General features: G+C 43.0%; 1 protein-coding gene across 1 annotated transcript in view; it reads right to left on the bottom strand.

The window, feature by feature from the left end:
- Positions 1-343: 343 nt before the first annotated feature.
- LOC141968879 (ankyrin repeat and MYND domain-containing protein 1-like) overlaps positions 344-19,838 on the bottom strand; it is a 48,714-nt gene continuing 29,219 nt past the window's right edge. Inside the window, exons 2-7 of the mRNA XM_074924124.1 lie at positions 8,739-8,870; positions 7,786-7,899; positions 4,816-4,981; positions 3,865-3,931; positions 2,358-2,512; positions 344-732 (exon numbers count right to left, since the gene is read on the bottom strand). Of these exons, the coding sequence (XP_074780225.1) occupies positions 566-732; positions 2,358-2,512; positions 3,865-3,931; positions 4,816-4,981; positions 7,786-7,899; positions 8,739-8,870 (801 nt within the window). The 3' untranslated portion in view covers positions 344-565. The remainder of the gene's footprint in view (positions 733-2,357; positions 2,513-3,864; positions 3,932-4,815; positions 4,982-7,785; positions 7,900-8,738; positions 8,871-19,838) is intronic.

Below are 19,838 nucleotides of genomic sequence, written 5' to 3'. Positions count from 1 at the left end.
CTTTCCACTTAGGCAGTAGGATCAAGGAAAAAAACACCTGGGCCTCCCTGTCCACCCCCAGAACCATGTAGTCACTCTCCTGGCAGGATTGTCAGTGACCCTGTGGACTAACATCAAGGGCTAATAGTCTAAGGGCTGAACAGTTCTCAGCAGCCTCTCCCCAGGATCCCAGATCTATAAAGCTCCCATAAAGCAACAAAAATCCCTAGAGAGCAAGTCCGGTTGCCAAATGGGCCCTCTGTTCCCTACATGAGGGAATATTTGTAATGAAGTTTAATAATGGGCCATACTGGGATTTAAAATACATATATACAGTATTAGACCATTAAAACCAACACGAATTGCAAACATTTATTTAAATACATAACTTGTATATACACACACACACTGGTTTTCAATGGCATTATCATACTTGAGCTCATATGTGGTATCTTAGATGTTTGGATTTAGTTTCGCAAAACGTCAAAATAGATCCCTTCTAACCTTAGCAGGAGTGGAATACAAGGCAGAAAGTACAGTGGTATTAAAATTTGTCCACACAGTAGTAGGAGAGATTTGAAACAAGTCAGTCATTCTTCCTGTGATGCTCTCTTCCACCAATGCCAACTTTACTCTTTCTTCCAGCTCTCCTTTGATCTTTTCCTTCTCTTACATTTTCCCCTTTCTTGCCAGTGACATTCTTTTTGCATGCTGCACTGCTTGCATCCAGAGCTGCTTGACCTGTACTCTTCTCTGTGGAAAAAAAAAAAAAAAAGAAGAAAAAAACCAACCACCCATATTTCTTTGATGACCGTCAGTTTCTCTGGAACAATAAACTGGAAGCAGGTACAAGACTTGAGGAAGTTCCTATTTTGGCATTGTTTATCAAACGTGATGTTAACAGACACAACTCTCAGGTACCTGTGGCTACCTACTCACTTACCTATAAACTTCTTAGCAAACAGTGATCACATTATTAGTATGCAAATGATATTTGTTTCTTCTAGTAAACATATCTGAGAATGTATTAATCCTGCAATTAATAATTACTTCAGGTCTCGGTTAAATATTGAGAGATTTGCTGGTAAGGTACAAAATAAATGCTAATCACATCACCCTACAGTGAAAGGCACAGGAATCAGGAAATAGGACAGAGGGCATTAGAGGCTCTCAGAGCAACAGATTGAATTGCTCAAACTGGCCTGAGTTCGGGAATTGTGGGTCCTTTTAAATTACAAACAACCATTGGAGAGAAAAAAGAAAAAAGGGAACAAACAAAAATCTTTCTACCTGAAAATTACCTAGAAAAGAAGACACTACTTAAAAAGAAGTTTGTTTATTTCTGAGAAAAATTCTGTCTACAGGAAGACATTCACACTTACTCTGAATTGAATTAAATTTGGCATTTGCCATACAGGTAAAGGATTACACCACAAAGAAGCAGTAACTTATATAATTACTAGTTAACATTCTAATATTGCCCAGCTGTACCCCTAACATTACAGTTTTAAAGACAAGGTAGTAAAACTCTGTTTTCTAAATTAATGTAATTTTTTTTCATGTTTAAGTCCTTGGTATTACCCATCATTTGTTCTTGTAGTTTGATGTTCTATTCTATTCCATTAGTTAATACTTTGATTCTATTTAGAGCCCATATTGGTAAGCATGTATGCTTGATGTAACTTACCTCCAGTGGGACAGATCCAGCTATCCCCAACAGACAGGGTTTTACATGTAGCCAAATTTAAAAGCCCCATCCCAGGCAACCACCAGCACACAGATCACAGAACTTCAGTGAATACAGCAGCAGCTCTGTATCCATCCTCACATTTGACAGATTTCTCATTCAATCTATGTGAGCATAGTACCATTTTTACCATGCTAGTCTTCCACTGCTGTGTAGCATGTGGTGTGTGTAATGCAGTGTAATGCTGTTTTTATCAGCACAATTGTGGTATCAACAATTCCAGTCAGAAAACTCATTGATTTCTCTTCTAATATACAGATAGACGCAATTAAGAGGAGAGTTTGTAGAGAAAGCTCCACTCTGCCTAGCTTATTAGATCTTTTGTGGTCTTTCAGCCTGGAAAGTTGTCTGTTGATGTTCACAGTAGCTAACAGTCTTACAGAGTATTTCCTTTGCTCTGCGCTCACCTTAAAGATTCTTCTCTCTCAAAACTGGAAGTAAGGACACAGTAGTAGCTCTCAAAGCTGGTGGGTTTACAAAACCCACAGCTATTCAAGTGAATGAGTTGAACCTTTTTATTTAAATTCTTTCAGAACACACATTTTACTGGGCCATTACAAGGAAGACATACCTAGGTCAGTACACATGCACAAACCACTGTACTTTATATAGTAATGACTGTCAGACATACCCAGCAATCCCAAGCATTCCTGCCTATGCTGTTCATTCCAGGATTTGCTTCTGCAAGTCTCACTGCAAGTGAAGACTTCATGGCAACGCATACAAGGTGACAGCTGAATACCAACTGAACGTCCACACTGATAGCAGTATTTAAAGAATGGTAGTCTAGAACAGAAGTAGATGTAAAATGAAAGCACATTATTGTTTATTTAGGATTTTCCTCAAGCTGACAGCATGCTTGCAGATCACCATAAAACTAAATTAAAATGGCTATAATATAGAAATATGTTCAACAATAAAGAAACAGGAGACTCTCTAGCTTCTCACAGGAGTCAGTGTGGAATAGACTTCATACCAGCTGCAGAGCCAGTCCCCAGAAAAGCCAAGTGTCCTAGTGAGAAACATGCCCAAGCCTTTACCAAACGGATATCCACATCCTGCTATATGCTGTCACACTGCGTGCTTCAGTGTACTCATGACACTGGGTCTGGAGATGTCCATTTTCAAACTGGCAGGCAGACCTGATTACGTATGGCCAGAGATAACAAAGTCAAGATGTCAGTCTTTAAAAAACCCACACAGAACCCACTGGGATACTGCAGAAACAATCAGGGACACTCATAGGCCACGGAACCACAACAGTTATTCCAAAATTGGAGCATAAAGTGAAGAGTGCTTGGACTAAGGCTTTCAGCGGGACTGGGAAGTAGAACGTTTGATCTAAGTGCAAGCTGGGCTATGTGTTTACATCTTTTAAAACCATTTAAGAAACATTTCCCAAGAGCTACCAAGTTTCACTGAGGTTTCATCCATCTCTGCAAGTCATAGCTGAGATCTGTTTGTAAAATCTTTTTGTGCTACTTCAACCTTCTGGATTTTATTTTTATTTCACTTTACATTCTTCTGGCTATTTCTGCATCTTATGCTATTATTGATCCATCTCAGTTCAACAAAAATGCTACCTCAAAATTTCTGTCTTCAAAAGTGCCCCAGTTCCTGACACCTATGTTAGTTCCCCTTGATTCAAATACTGAGACAAAGTTCAGGAGCCTGTGAATTCCCTGCAGTCGGGAAAACTGATGACAGAATTCAGTATCCTTGAGGTAAGTATTATTTCCATTATTACTCAAACTTTTGTTAATATACAATTCCAAAAATAACATTCAAATTGCACAGGTCTTTCCTTCAATTTCTGAAGAAATGTAAGCTACAAAGTTTGTATGGGCCTATTTCTTAGCATTTGCACAGTACTCGTGTCGTAATTGGTTTAAAACACAAAGACACACTGCTTCGGACAAGATGACTGAATATATGGCAAAGTCTGAAGCTGAAAAGGAGTGATGTGATCAAAGCAGAGAAAAAAGCTAACTGCAGCTGATAAGTCTGGGTAGACTAGAGAGGAAAATTAGAAAGGAGAAAAATGGCAGGGTGACAATAATTATGGTGACAGAAAAAAACAGGGCATAGCATTTTTGATTAAGAACAGTCAATACTTGAATGCAGTAGCTCTGCCCTACCTCACTTCTTCCACACGATGGCTCCCTCCTTTCTTCTTTGAATCACGCCTATGAACGGCTGAATCCACTACATCGACAAAAGGAGGCACGGGGGAAAACAAAAATCAGTATTCTGACTTGAATTAGAACACTAGTCTCAAGATCCACCTTCGTTAAAAGTCTGCTTGGCTCTGTATACTGTATAAAATTTGAAGATACATAATAAAATGCAATTTCCATCAATAAGCTTCAGAAGCCAAGAAAAAAGGTGCCAAGTTGCTATGTCACAGCCAAGAGAAAGAAATCATACAGATAATTTACTCTTAATTCCTGCTTCTGAAAAGCCACAGAATCACAGGTTATGCTGAACTGCAAAGGTAACAATTTTATGTTCAGAGTTCACTTCCCAAGCATGATACATCTTCTGCCCCGAAGACTGGTATTCAGAGACCTAGATTCTAAGCCTGATTTCACCACACACTTGAGCACTACTGAGGATATAACTCAAATCATCTTAATTTGTATATTCATTGTTGCTACTCTAATAGCAGACGAGCACTGATACAATGGGAGTCTTAGGAAAGGACCTGAGAATAAGTTGCTATAAGGAATAAAAATAGGCTGGATGTGCACAGCCACCATTGCATGCATTCCATTCCCTGCACTAAATGCAAAACAATGTCAAGGTTCTCCTCAATCACTGCTTAACACGTGGTAACAGATCTTGTACAGGGATTTACCAGGAAGCAGCTGATAGGCACTAAACTCGTATTTAGATTTTCTCTTTCAGATTTTTTTGTTCATTCTCTTTATTGTTTGTAGAACCCCTGTATCTCCTTACCAAATATGTAGGAGCAGTTTTTATTAGGAGTTACCTTTCCAGACAGCACCACTGGAATTACAACAGTTAATTCCCCTTCACACCAGGTGATGCTACCCTTAATCTCAAACTACTCTTAGGCTTAAACTAACATTTTTTGGATCTTCTCAGCTCTTCTCGATCCCACTCCTTCTCTTTCAGGATGACACGCTCACGGAGCTTTGCTGTAATGTGTTCCAGCAGCGATCGGCGTGTTTGAAAAACTTCCTGCTCAGATGCTGACAGTACGTGGTATGGTGTGTGAGCAATTCTTCTGTCCTGCAACATACCATGAGTTAATGTATGAGAACACTAACACACAAGTGTTTCAGATTTAAAGCCAACCCATTCCAAATGCACAGCATCACCCCTGCTGGATCCTGGCTTGGAGCTCAGTCTGTGATACAAGGCACAGGACATGTCCAGGTTAGATGTTCCAGTTGTTCCAATTATCAGTCTGGTGAGTATTCAACAAGTTAACAAAACCAATTTTCAAATGTTTCTTCAGGGGGGAATTGTAGAATAGTTTGGGTTGGGAGGGACCTGGAAAGGTCATCTAGTCCAACCCTCCTGCAATGAGCAGGGACACCTTCAACTAGACCAGGTTGCTCAGAGCCCTGCCCAGTCTGACCTTGAATGTTTCCAGGGAGGGGACATCTACCACCTCTCTGGGCAACCCGTGCCAGCCTTTCACCGCCCTCATTGTAAAAAATACCTTCTTTATATCTAGTCTGAATCTACCCCCTTTTAGTTTAAAACCATCACCCCCTGTCTTATGGCAACAGGCCCTACTAAAACGTCTGTCCTCAGCTTTCCTGTAGCCCCTCTGAGTACTGGAAGGCTGCTCTAAGGTCTCCCCGGAGCTTCCTCTGTTCAGGCTGAACACCCCCAGCTCCCCCAGCCTGTCCTCACAGAGAGCTGTTCCACCCCTCTGACCATGTTTGTGGCCTCCTCTGGACCCGCTCGAGCAGGTCCTTGTCTTTCCTGTGCTGGGGGCCCCAGAGCTGGCCACAGCACTGCAGGGGGGTCTCATGAGGCAGAGGAGAGGGCAGAATCCCCTCCCTGGACCTGCTGGCCACACAGCTCTTGATGCAGCCCAGGGTACAGCTGGTTTTCTGGGCTGCGAGCACACATTGCCAGGTCATGTCCAGCTTTTCATCCACCAAGTCCTTCTCCACAGGGCTGCTCTCAATCCCTTTACTCTCAGCCTGCATTAGTACTGGGGGCTTGTTTTGCCAGTTATTAGGCCTAGCATAAAGGACACAGCCAGCATAAAGACGAACCAATAACCAAATGGTATTTGATACAAAAGGGTCAGTACATGGGTAAGCTCTGGGGGTACAAACAAGTCAGATTATACATAATTGACATCAATCCCACTGACCCCAACAACAACACTGCACGACCAACAATAGGTGGAATAAATGGTGAAATGCAGTTTCCCATAGAAGGGACAGGAGACAACCAAGTCAACAAACCAAACACATAAGACCAAGGAAGCCACATCCTGAATCTCTACACAGCCCGCGTTTAGAAAGGCCAGACCTGACTGGAGCCCAGTCCCAGGGAGGCGGGAGGTCCTTCCCCAACAGGGAACTCTGCACAGGGCATCCCCCTCACACACAGACACTGCCCCTCCTGCAAGGGGTCCCAGCTGTTATCCCCCAGTGGGACCCCTGACCTTGGGTTACTCAATGCAGACCCCTGGGGCTCCTTTACCCAACGGCTCTGTCTGCCAGGCCAGAGCACCCTGGAGGGAAGCCTAAAGGCAAACTCACCCCCCTTGGGGAAGGGCTGTGGGAATCACCCATATGTCAACCTTCATTTGGGGCTTGGGGTTGAAACCCCAGCATTTCAGGGCTGTCCTGATACTGGTGCAGGACCTTGTGCTTGGAAGCTGTCCTCATCTTGCAGACTCTCTCCCAGCACTTCTGGAAGCACCAAGAAGTTTCTTGGAAATGAAAAAAACAGCTAGAGGGCACTGCTTGTCCACTATCATGTTCCTCAGTTCCCCATACTGCTTCCCTGTAGGGAGTGCCAGCAAGGAGAGTACAGAGAAAAGTCCAGAGTAAGGCAGGAAAGTAAGTAAGGTACCTGGAGTATAGTAATCAAGTTTGACCTGTGATTACAGCTATAAACTGCTTAATTTGTTTTTCTGTTTGAGGATCAGCTGCAATTGCAAGCAAATAAATCACAACTTAATGTCTACATAGAATATTAGTGTGGGATGCAATAACCCTCATCAGCTCTAAGCAGGCTGCTCCATGAACAAGGTGCACCACTACTTCTGTTCTTTTCAGAAGAACTATTGTTTATATTCCAGAGATACACAATCTGCTTATCATGTAAGTTTTCTTGTTAATAAGGCTATATAAAAAAAAAATCTTACATTACTTCTAATTAGAACTGTCACAAAATCCCAGGCCTTTTAGAAGTTTTTCTAAACAAATATATGCAGAAAAAAAAAAAAATCAGGCAGAAATTTGTTATATTTCACAGTAAGATTCTTTTTATAAGGGATTAATAAATGATTAAAGACTACTTTAGTAAATCCATGTATTTGTTTAGTAAATACATATTTTAGTTGGTTTATATACAATACATAATATACATTATAAATATATTAATGTATGTTTTATTTAAATTTATATTGTATTTAGGAAATCCATTGTTTTAAAGGTTGATCAATAATGTCCAATCATAGCTTACAACACATCTAAAATTACCATAATATATAACCTGTAATAATTTCTCCTGATTTGACTGAAGCCTTATGGAAACACATATTAATTTTGGTTTGAATGCCTTGGTTTAAGATGAACTCTTTACAATCCGGCTATGATTGGAACCTTACTATAATATGTGACAGCAAAGATTGCCTTCACAGGCAAAACTATTAGAGGTGTTCAGACTTTAAGTGATTAATGTTTCATTTAGTGCTGAACTGAGTCTCACAACAAATGGAGGGAAAACGCAGATTTCCATGAAAGTTTCTGAAGAAGGCCCTAGAAAATTCATAAGAACACAACAGGCCATGTATTTGAATGGATGCAGATACACAGATATGGGAAGTGAAGTCATACCTGATAATATTTATAATAGGCATAGTCAACAGCTGTTCCCACAGCTTTTCTCTGTCCTTCCCTAAGAGTGACTGGTGCAAGGATATCTGCGCCACATTCAAGCAGCTTATCAACCTGAAGAAATCAAATCATTACACATACAAGCAAAAAGAAAACCTTCCCAGAAAATTGCATTCACACCACAGCTAGAGAGACAGGACTGAGCATCAGAGCTTAACCTCTATTTGTGAGACTGTCTTGTCCACCAAACCATACATTTCTTCTGCCCCTTTAGAGGTGATGATGAATTGTCAAATCCAAATGCACTGCATAAGTAAAGCCTTCTTGCAGCCAACTGCTATTTGTTTCTGGATATTTCAATATTGCAGTAACAAATGAAGCAGGGACAACTAGTGAGGGTGGGGGCAGAACAGAACCCAGCTCGGGAAATTGCTCCCAGAGCCCTCAGCTACAGCCTTCTTCACCTCCACTCTGAATGAGATCAGCCCTGTGCTCCCTGGCTTGAGGAGAAAAACTCCAGTTTTCACATTTCACAAAAATTCTGCCATTGACCTCATCACAGATGAGAAAGTGCGCTTGTCACAAGTGGTACTGACCACTTTACAATAACAACCAAACACAACGCATCTCCCTTCCCTGCTTGTGTTTATAAACATAACAGATTTGACAGGGCTGTGGCCACTACAACCATCCCATTTGACTTCAATGTAATTTTTCCTCTTCTACACAAAGAGATTATCATCCTCTTTACTCAAACATGAAAATTAATTTCCCTACAAAACCCCTGTTTCTCAGGACAGAAACAAACAGCTTTTAGAATAGACATGAATTAACTGTTCTGGAAAAAAAAAAATCAGCTTACCCATTAAACAGAAAGGGGACTCAATGCACCTGACAAAACCCACTGTTTTTCTTAAATTAAAAAAACAACAGACAGCCAGATGTTATCTCACCAAAGCAATCCTTTGTGCTGTTGTTCTCTGCTGTTCATACACTGTACTGACAGCTGCACAGAGGGCGCTTCTTACTGCTCCACTTAACGGCAGATTTGGGTCAGCCCCATGTTTGAGGAGTTCAACCACTGCCTGCAAATGTGCGTACACAAATGTGATAAATTAGTGACTGGAGAAGCCATTATTGACTGTTCTACAGCAGGAAAGTGGGAGCCTAGCCAGATCAGTCAAGACCCTAAAGCTTTACAGTATTTACCACAGCACACTTGGAGTATCTGCTAGTATTTGTCACAGTTTCAGCTGCACACAAAAATTTAGTCCATTGGACAGTAGTTTTCACTTTGTTTAGCATGAATCATAATGTCACCATGGAATACTCGACCAAACAACAGTATCAAAGACATGAGAGGGTAGCTTTAAAAATCACCTGGTCTGATTCATAAGGTGTATTTTTAAAAAAAATGTTTTACCACAAAGATAAGGATTGGTTGTTGATCAGTTACAGCCTGTTAGATCATGACTTCAACAGACATTAGCCTCTGAGAAGGTGGGAGAAGCAGTAGAAGATGCTGGATATAGGATTTTCCATATCATTCAACATCATAAAATTTAAATTTTTTTGTGTTGCAAAACCCCGCTTTTGCCCAGTAAAATACCAAAACTGTCTTTAAAATTATGAAGACAGTGTAAGGATAAAGGTTCAGGTTTGAACACTTGATACTGAATCTGTTTAATTTTGTATACAGTTGTAGGCACTTCTATTATAATCCCTTCCATAGTGCACACTCTAGCTCCATATTATACTGCATCCAGGGTTTTTTTATAATTCTTACCATCAATGGCTACACTTTTGTCTTACAGCCAGAAGCAAGTCTTTTGGTGTTTGGTTGGCTTGCTCCAGGTAGGGAGGCAGCCTGTAAGAGAACTGAATGTTCTTGTGATTCATAAAATGAACACAGTTCTCCAAATGTTAGTCCTTTCTGAGTCCCACACAAACATTTCCGGCAACCTCATACTATTGTCCTTTAGTACTCCTCTAGTTCAGGTCATGAAACATTCATAGGTTTGAAATAAAAGTAACAACATTATTATTTTCACTAGTGTAAGGAGAGGCGCTCAGAAGACCTCGCGATGTACAGGAAGAATAGGGAACCAATCAAACACGCCACAGAAGAATGTTACCAAGACACAGCCACGCTTAAGGTGGATCCCTTTAAGGAGCATATATAAAGCAATTGCACAGCTAGTAAGTTGAACAAGTAGCAACCATCATATTGGTGTCTGTGCTTTTGTTCCCACAAAGGTTTTAACCTCCTGCAAGGGTTAGCTGTGATCTGAGAGCCACATTTCTGTGGATTGGCAGGTAGGAAAAGACAGCTAATGCCTTACCACAACAAATGGTGACCCTGACGTGAGGGCAGTGGTGATTTCGGTGTGCGGACCGGTGGCGGTCGGCGGCACACGGCAGGAGGTGACGGAGCTCCACGCAGGACGGGAGACTCCACGGCACGCCATGGAGGCCAAATCAAGGTACTTAAAACATGGGGAATGCAAAGTAAGACTTCCATGAAGTCGAGCGCTTTAAGAGCTATGCTACAAAGATTATTAAAGCTTGGCGATGGATTGCATGAAGTCAGAGCTCTGGCCTCTAATAAAAGCTGATTTAACAGAGCAGGCAAAATTGGGAAAACCAGAGCACTTGATGACTTGGGATAGGGCAAATGCATTGATGAAAGCCACCCAAGCCGAACAATATCCATCTAAGGATGCACATCAGGGACTGCAACGTTTCTCAGAGGAGACTACTGAGACGGAGGAGTCCGCGGGGTCCAGCAGCGGTCGGGGCGCGCAGTATGGAGATGGCAACGGCGGCCCGGGGCCTCCCCGAGCCCCCCGCGCCGCGGAGCAGCCGCCTGCGGATGAGCCCGGCATCGCGCGCTCATGTGTTCTTAATGGAGTCCTCGTATTTGTAATATTTGTCACTTTATGTTGTCTCAGTAATGAGTGTCAGGAGCTCCTCTGTGTGCCCGTGTGAGTGTGTGTGTGTGTGCCAGACGCGGCCGCTGCAGCCGCGGAGTTCTCCGGCCAGGGAAGCGGCCGGCCAGGAACTGCAGGGTCCTAGTGCCCGCCCGCTGGCGCATCGGTGCGGCGGTTGGTTTGGGCTCCGTGTTCTCAGTGTTACAGGTGAAATACCTCCTCTAGCAGGGGGCAGTCATTCTCTGTTGATTGTTGTCTTGAATTTAGGTGCATACTCTGCGGAGAGAGTGCACCTCTGAACCATCTGCCTGATGAAAATATTGTCAAAAGGTCATCTGCAACCTTACAGGGGCTGTTTGTTTTACCAGGGGTCGTAGAAGCTGGCTATGAAGAGAAAAAATCGAAATTATGGTCTGTACCCCTGTGTTCAGTAACAAAAGGGTCAAAAATTGTTCAGCTTGTTAATTTTACTGCAGCTCCCCCTAATACTATGCCGAGAAGCCGCAATGACTCAGGATTTGGATCAGCAGGTACCCCTTAAATATTTTTGGACTCAGACAGTGACACAAGGTTAACTTCTGGTAAAATGTACTCTCACTAAAGCTAAAAAATCTGTTGAGCTGACAAGCATTTTAGATACTGGTGCAGATGTGACCATAATATCTGTGAGCAGATTGGCTGTTGGCTCCGGTAACTCAAATGCTTTTCAGGGGTTGGTGTCACGCTGTAGCAATTTAAAGCAAGGATCTCATTCATGTAAGGGGCCCAGAAAACTGAGTAGCAAATATTCACCCATTTATATTGGAAAACCCCTATTACATTTGGGGTCATGACTGTATGGCTCAATGGGGAACTCAAATTGGATCAAATTTGTCTTAATCACCACTGTAGCACAAATCACCCTGAAACCCACCCTGACACTCACCTTGTAAACCGAATCACCTGTGTGACTCGGGCAGTAGCCCTTGCCAAGAAAAAAGTCATCCCAACTTAATGATTTCATTAAGGGACAATAAGTTTCTTATTGTAAATTAAAGTGGTAAATAGTGACTTTTACATGATGTCCAACATATTAACGATACCATGGAGGATAAAAGTACTTTACAACCATGAATGCCCTCCCCAACAATGATTATCCGAAACTGGCATCTTGTAGTAATTGATCTAAAGGATTGATTTCTTTTAGCATTCCCTTGCATCCAAATGATGCACCTAAAATTACTTTTTCTATTCCCACTATTAATATTAGTAAACCTGCAAAACAATACCACTGCGTTATTTTACCATAAGACATAAAAATCCCACTAGGTCCCCCAAGCTGTTATATATCATTATATGGACGACATCCTTATAGCAGCAGAAACACAGGAGATCATGGAAAAGGCTCTTGCTTTAACCAAACACTCACTATCTCAAATGGTGTTGCAAATAGCACTTGAAAAGGTACAGATATCATCACCAGGCAGTACCTGGGCTGAAGAATCTGTGAACAGACTATTGTCCTGCAACAACTTAAAACTGCTATTAAAAGATTTACAGAAACTGTTAGGAACCATAAATTGGATACAGCCGTTGTGGGCCTAACTGATGATGATCTGCATAGCTTGTTTGATATTTTATGAAAAGATCCTTCACTGACATCACCCAGAGTACTTACAGAGAAAGCAAAACAAGATCTTCACCGCATAGCTAACGCCATCGCAAACAGACAAGCATCGCAAGTACACTGCATTCCCCCACGGGACAAGCCATCGTAGAAAGAGCACGCCAAACCTTGAAAGCGCTTTTGCAAAAACAAAAAGGGGGAGAAGTCTTGGCTTCAGGTCAACCATATGCTCTGCTGTTTCAGTGAGATGAAAAACACATGCATTTTTTCCACCAGAATGCCAGGGCAATACAAAAACAATTTTCTCTATCCACTTGCCCTGAATACCAGACAGACTCCATCTCTTCAACAGGGAAGTGGTGTCGGCCCCTGGGGACTCACCTCCTCAGAATTACAGCAATCTGTTGTCACTCACTTAGCTGCATTTCAAATGTTAAAATATGTACATGTGTCTATAAATACCTTTTCGGGAGCACTGTTTGCATCCTACCATACAGCAGGGAGTCAAGCACCTGACCTGCATTCCCCATTCACCAGCTAGTCAGGCCACTGTGAAGCATACATCTAGCAAACTAAAGTGTCTGTTACAACAACAACAACAACAACAAAGGGGCAAGATGCAAGATATCAATCTACACCTCACAAAAGGCTAAATAAGGCATTATATGTCATGAAATTTTAAACATTCCCCTGTGTTACAGGTGTCACCAATATTGTGTCATTCCTCATCACAGATACCAGATCAACAAGAAGTCCAGAGCAAGGCTCAAGTGTTAACAAAAACCTAGAAAGGGGTAACTGGGAAGGACCATTTCCTTTAATAACCTGGGGAAGAGGTTATGCTTGTGTCTCCACAGGTCTCAGTCTCCAGTGGTCACCGGCAAGGTGTGTGCAACCACACGTGAGGGTGAGAGGCAGCCAGCACTCAGGATCCAGCTGTGGGTGCTGTGGGTGCCCCTGTGCTGACAGTTTGCGATCTCTTCGACTGATCATTTAAGCAGAATGTCTGGGTAATGTTTGCTACTGCAGCAGGACAAACTACACTACAGTCGCCAATTCTTTTAAGAGAAAATGTTAACATTAATGGCAACTCCTTAATGAGATATATAGGCTTACTAGTCACTAGTGAAAGATGTAGTTTAGATGGAATGTAGTTATTAATAAGGATGAACTGCTATAAGAATGCATGTATTCAACTTTCTTTGCTTAGGAATATTAAGACTTAAGAGCTTAAGTGTTTAATCTTATTTAGAAACTCCCTTGGTTTTCCCCCTGGAGTACTGGCCAGGCTCTGGGTGGAACCCAACAGGAGGATGAAATCAGATGTTTCCACTCAAAGAAAAGTGCCAGTTATTTTGGCCTGTTGATTTAGAGGCTGGACCTGCTTGCAGCAATGTTGGATGCCTCTACCTACGGATGGACGCATCTTCCAGTTTGTGAGGAAGGGCACTCTGAATTCTCGCTGCATCCAGGGCTCCCTAGCAATTGTGCATCTGAATGTTAGTACTTCTATTAATTAAATATGCTATTCCGTACTTTCCTTACTGTTTATTTTGTAGTATTTAGTCATATCCTTTATTTATAGGTAGTGAAATTAGCCTACTCTTTTTAATTAGTAATTGTAACTGCTATATTGTTTTAGCCTTCCGTTGAACTATTCTAAGTATGCTGTGTTTTGAAGTTTATCTAACCCTTAATTGATAACAGCTCCCAAACAAGTCTTGCAGGTGCCACTGCAAAACAGAAAGGGGAGATCTGGGAGGCATCGGCCTTACACAGCCTCTGACAAACAGCTAAGCTTTGATGAAGAACAGGCCTCGTAAGATAGATAAGAAACTGCTGAGCTGTGCCAAGGTGGCAGGGAAAAATCAGTCAAGACAGCAGACATTTTGCCTGGGCTTAGCAACTGCTGCTCACCCATCCCAGACCTGTTTGGTTGGAGTTAGAGCTGAGAGGCTCTCTTCCCCAGCAGCTGGGAACAGCATGTTAGATTAGGCCTGGGGATGTATATAGGCTAGGATGGCAAAACATGACTCCTTCAGCAGTACCAGTAAATGACACTTGGTTTTGTAGTGATGCTTACACGATGGGTTTACATCTCGAAGAAGAAAGAATATTTAATAATGATTCAGCTAAAAGGTTACCAATTACTAGATGGTTAAAGGATATGATTTTATATTGAGTAACAGTTTTGATTGTCATTGTAATCTTTTCACGATATTAAGCTGTGTGTGGAAGTGTTTTATGAAAATGATGGACTGAACAATAAAAGGGGTCTAGATTGCTCAAAAACAAAAAGAGGGATTCGTGGACTGGTTAAAAAACAACAGACATATTATGAGCGATCCAGACCGAATGGCCTCACTGTAATGACAGGCTGTAGCTATTGTGAAGAACACCTGCAAAGCCAAGGGGCTGACAAACAGTGTGCGTAGAAAAAGGTAAGAAAGCTGTACTGTTGAAAGCAAGATGTTTGCCCAGCAGGAGAACAGCGCATGGACACCACGCCGGGACCAATCATAGAGGGCAAAAGGGCAAGCAATAGTGGAACATGCGCATTGCACCCTAAAAGCAAAACTACAACAGCTTGGGCAGGGGGAAGGTCATAAGGGGACAATACCCACAGACCGACAGCAGACTCTTTTGTCTCGCGCCCTGTATGCTTTAAATCATTTTGTTAGAGGGGACGAGTCCGCACCTCCCCTGTGGAAACACATTATGCCAACCCAGGCGACAAAAAACTATCCTTTGTTTCAGGTCAAGGAACCGGGAGCGATAGCGGCAATCAGGCTTGTCACTGCGAGTGTTTGGGCGTGGGTACACAGCAGTGGAAAAGGATGGTTTAATTAAATGGATACCTGCATGATGTATAAAACCTGAAATAACCATTTCTTCTTAAAAGTTTTTGCAGATATTTCTGTGGCCTTTGGCTACTTGGATCTTTCGCTAGACGAACCATCTTGCCCAGACCCAACGTATGGGCAAGCACTACAGAGAAGCATGCAGCAGCGGTGGTGAATACAGGAAAAGAACGAAGAGAAAGCAAAGGAAAAAGGGAACGGATATAAAAAACCTACATATGAAGAAATAGAACAACAAGCACTTCAATTATGACAAATATAGCTATATAGCATGGGGACGGGGAAGAGTAGGGAGAGGCACTCGGAAGACCTCACGATGTCTGGGAAGAATAGGGAACCAATCAAACATGCCAAAGAAGAATGTTACCAAAACACAGCCATGCCTAAGGTGGATCCCTTTAAGGAGCATATATAAGGCAATTGCACAGCTAGTAAGCTGAACAAGTAGCAACCATCATATTGGTGTCTGTGCTTTTGTTCCCGCTAAAGTTTTAACCTCCTGCAAGGGTTAGCTGTGATCTGAGAGCCACATTTCTGTGGATTGGCAGGTAGAAAAAGACAGCTAATGCCTTACCACAACACTCCTCCAACCCATGTACAGTGTGCTGGGCAGACACCATCTGTAGAAGAGATTCTCCCTTTTGGTCATTCAAGCTATTAAAGGATTTTCTAGGAAAACAAGGAAACAGCTCTTTATCGTTTCTACAGTCAAAAAGGAACAATGTTCTCAGAAGACCTTGCTGCACTTCCAGGTAAACGGAAGGTCTTGCAAGTGGCGTAGTTGGTGGTGTGGAGGTGGAGCTGCCTACACGCTCCTCTCTTACAGCCCGTTGGTTGCTTTTGCCCTGTGGCCAAAGGAGTTGTGCAGCACAACCCAGGTCTGAAGGCCATGCTGGGCTTCCAGCACAGCCCCAGCCTGGGCCTGTGCAGGTGAACTGTTGTGTGGATCATGAACTAACTCCACAGGGTGCCATGGTCTGCAGTCAGGATCCATACAGATGTAAAACTCAAATGAAGCACAGTAAATGAGATGGCTTTTAACTACTACTCAACTCAATGAAAATTAGTGTTTCGTTTTCAAAGTAATTTTACATAATCCGTATCTACATCACGACAGCATTATGCTAGATATGAATGACTTAAAAATAAAGTAGGTATTAAAATATTAATTATTCCCAGCTCCTGGAAGCTGAAAGCTTATTAATGTAACACAAACTGATTGCATACACACCTTACCAATATGATTTTAGCAAATACCAAACAGTGAGGGAATTTAACAGCTAGTATATAGTTCTGGGTTCATTCTGTAAACATTTTCTCTTTTCTTCCAAGTTTAATATGCTTAGGGCCAGGTTTTCCTTGCTTACTTCAAATTGATAACACAGCAGTAGAAAATAAATAATTAGTTCCAGCAGGCAATCTCTGTCACTTCGATGTTTAGGATTTATATATCACGTGTAATTGTGGCCAATGTGATCCAGTGAATATACTATGAGATCTGGTACTGGAAGATCTAGACTGTTGGGATTCTAGAGGACTTTCTGCGAGAATGGACATGTGAGCAATCCTGCGTGAGAACAGGACTGATAAGAGCCTCAGCTGAGCAAGAATGCGATAAGGACGTAACCCTGAATGAGGGGGGAGAAACTCGACGAGACAACCCCCGGAAGGGGTTGGGACGGAAGAGGAAGTTCCACAGGGCAGGAAGCCTGGCAAGGCTGATGTGGCACCTTTTATCCAATCATAAGAAGGTTTAAAGCGCGGGCTAAGTTAACTGTCCAGTCTTGAGGACTTGTACTGCATGTTACTCACGTGTGCGGGAGAACATTATAAAAGGGCTTTCTTAGTTGTAATAAACGGGCATTGCTTGATCCCATTGGTCGTGTGTGTGCTCAGCTCTCCCGCAAGTGGTGCCCAATGTGGGGTACGAACCCACGACCCTGGGGTTAAGAGTTGCGTGCTCTACCAACTGAGCTAGCCGGGCATTTCAAATGCAGAAATCTTACTCCAGCAGCTTGTAGACAAGCTTGAAAAATTGACTGTAACACAGGAAGAGAAGATGGGCCACAAATCATATACCCTTTCATTGGGTGCACAACAGCAACCATCTGCTCCTGACCCCCCCTTTGAGTATTCAGTTCCAGTACCTGCTACCAATCCGTTCCTGTCATTGTCACAGGCAGTGGCTGTGCCTTCACCATCTCACCCTGCAACTTCACACCTTTTCTCCTCACAGATGTGGAGTGCCTCTGTGGCCGCACACCGATGGAAGGGGGTTATCAGAGTTGCTATTATGGAAGGGTCTTTTATTCCTGAAAGTGTACAAGCATTTCCTGTTTCTATTAACAGTGCTTCTGGTACTAATGAGTGGGATCCTTTAGATTGGAAATTGCTTGAAAAGGCTAGAGCTTTAGTAATGCAAAATGGCCTTCACCATCAATTAACAAAGCAAATAATTTTTTTTTTTCATCAGCACTGTTAATTCCAAAAGATATTGATCAAAAAGCAGCAGTTGTATTAACTCCATCTCAAAAGATGCTGTTTGACAGTGCATGGCTTAAACTGGCTAATAATGAGCAAGTTTGGCCGTGACCACAAGGCGATCCACTTCATCTCATTCAGACACAAATGTTGTTAGGTACAGGACCCTTTGCAGCAGTAGATGTGCAAGTAAATCTTTCTGATGCAGTTTACAACTATCACAGTCACTAGCTTCTCAAGCCCTGCTGTCTGTACCTGATATAGAAGGGAAAAGGCAAGATAAATTTGTAACAGTAAAACAAGGTCTTAATGAGCCTTTTTCCAAATTTGTAGACCGCCTTTATGACTCCCTGAAACAGCAACCTGATTTGACTGTAGAAATGAAAGAGAACATGTTTGAAATAATGGCCTTTGAGAATGCCAACCCAACTACCAAGCGACGGTTAGCTACCCTCCCCCAAGGAGCGCCTGTAGCCGCCATGATTGTATTAACCAACAGAGGAACACAACAGGCTAATGTTGCAGCTTATGCAGCTGCTGTGCGTGAGGTGGTTGCGCCATTTTTCCAGGTTTAAAAAGGCAAAATAAGGGGAAAGAAGTGTTATAACTGTGGCAAGGGAGGTCATCTTCAAGCACAGTGCAAAAGTCTAAAGGTTCAAAGATGGCGTAGTAATTGAACATGATTGCTCACCACACCCATGAGTGCAGAACAGGTTCGGGAAACATGAAAAACAGCACGGATCCATCTCGTGCTCAGACACAAGTAAGGGGTGTATGGCAAGCTCAAAATCAGGGACAGGAGGTGGTTTCCTGTCCACTCACACCTCCACCACAACAGGGAGTGCCAGAGTGGACGTGGAAATGGCAGTAGACGTTACCATACAAGATCAGAAGGTCCACTTATGTCCTGGTTCAACTAGGATAGGGTTAGGTTTCCCCAGCAGAGAAAGAGGGGGAAGGGATCTCCAGCCGGGTTATTCATACCATGCTGACGTCAGGTCCAGGGGCGGGAAACTTTGATTTTATTTTCTCTTTGGCTTTTTGGTGGCGGGACCCACGTGTCGGCTTTGTTCCATGACCGTTTGAGGTATTTCTCTGTATATCGTTTGTCTTGTTCACTGTTATTGCTGTTTATTGTTGTTATCATTGCCACTGTTGTTGTTCAGATTATCACACTGTTGTATTAAATTTCTTCTTGTTTTAACCCGGGTTTGTGCCTAACTTCCAGCCCGACCGGCTGTGAGTGGAGGAGGGGCAACAGCAACGTGCTCTCCGGTCCCGGCAGGGTTTAAACCATCACAGCCTTAATTGGTACACCAACGTGGGGGCTGAAATAAGAATAAAAAGGGACAGACCCTGACCAGAGTGTGATAGAGCAATCTGTTGGGTGTAATTTTTCTGTTTGTATTTGTTTGATAAGAAAATGTTTGCAATGCTGGCCCACTTGCTTGCATAGTGGGGCTGGATTACTCCTTATATCCAGTGTATGATCCCTGTGCTGGCGTTTGTTTTAGGTGGAAAATGTATAAAGGGTCTCATGTTGTTATACGGGCTATTGAATGCTTATGCTGCCTTTGTATCGCTGGGGGGGGGGGGGGGGGGGGCCGGTACCTGTTTGCCGTTTGGCCTTTTGTTAGGGGTTTCACCCCCTCTATGGGTGAGCCAGGGGAAGAGGTGCTTTCGGCTTTGGGGAGTTTCAGTTATTCTTGGAGCCTGCAGGCCAGTGTGATTGTGGCACAATGCTTTCTAAATGTCTGTCTGATTTCGGTTTTGGCCATGCGGCACTTCTCTAACAATAGCAGTGCCCGGAAACCTGCCCCGAGGTCAGATAATAGTGAGTGGCAAGGGGTGTGGGAAAAGACGGGCAAAGGCCTGAGTCGGTGGGCACCTCCAATGCTTTGGAATTTCACTCCTGAACAAATGCAGAGCCCTGAGAAGCTGATGGAGTGCTTAGAAAGGGTGTGTTACCAAGCTGGCAAAACTCAGGAGGCACAAATCGCTGCAATGTGTTGGGGACTTGCCCATGCCTACTGTGTCCTCTTTAATACCACCCGCTGCCCTCAAGGGGAAGAAAAGGCCACAGAAGCTAAAACAATATCTGAACTGGGGGCACAAGCAGAGCCAGTCTCAGTTGCCTCCACCAGCACAGCGACTGAGCCAGAGAGCCAGGCAGTG

The sequence above is a fragment of the Athene noctua genome, chromosome 20 (genome assembly GCF_965140245.1).
Source record: "Athene noctua chromosome 20, bAthNoc1.hap1.1, whole genome shotgun sequence".
In the NCBI taxonomy this organism is placed as follows: Eukaryota; Metazoa; Chordata; class Aves; order Strigiformes; family Strigidae; genus Athene; species Athene noctua.
This window is presented reverse-complemented; position numbering and strand designations above follow the sequence as displayed.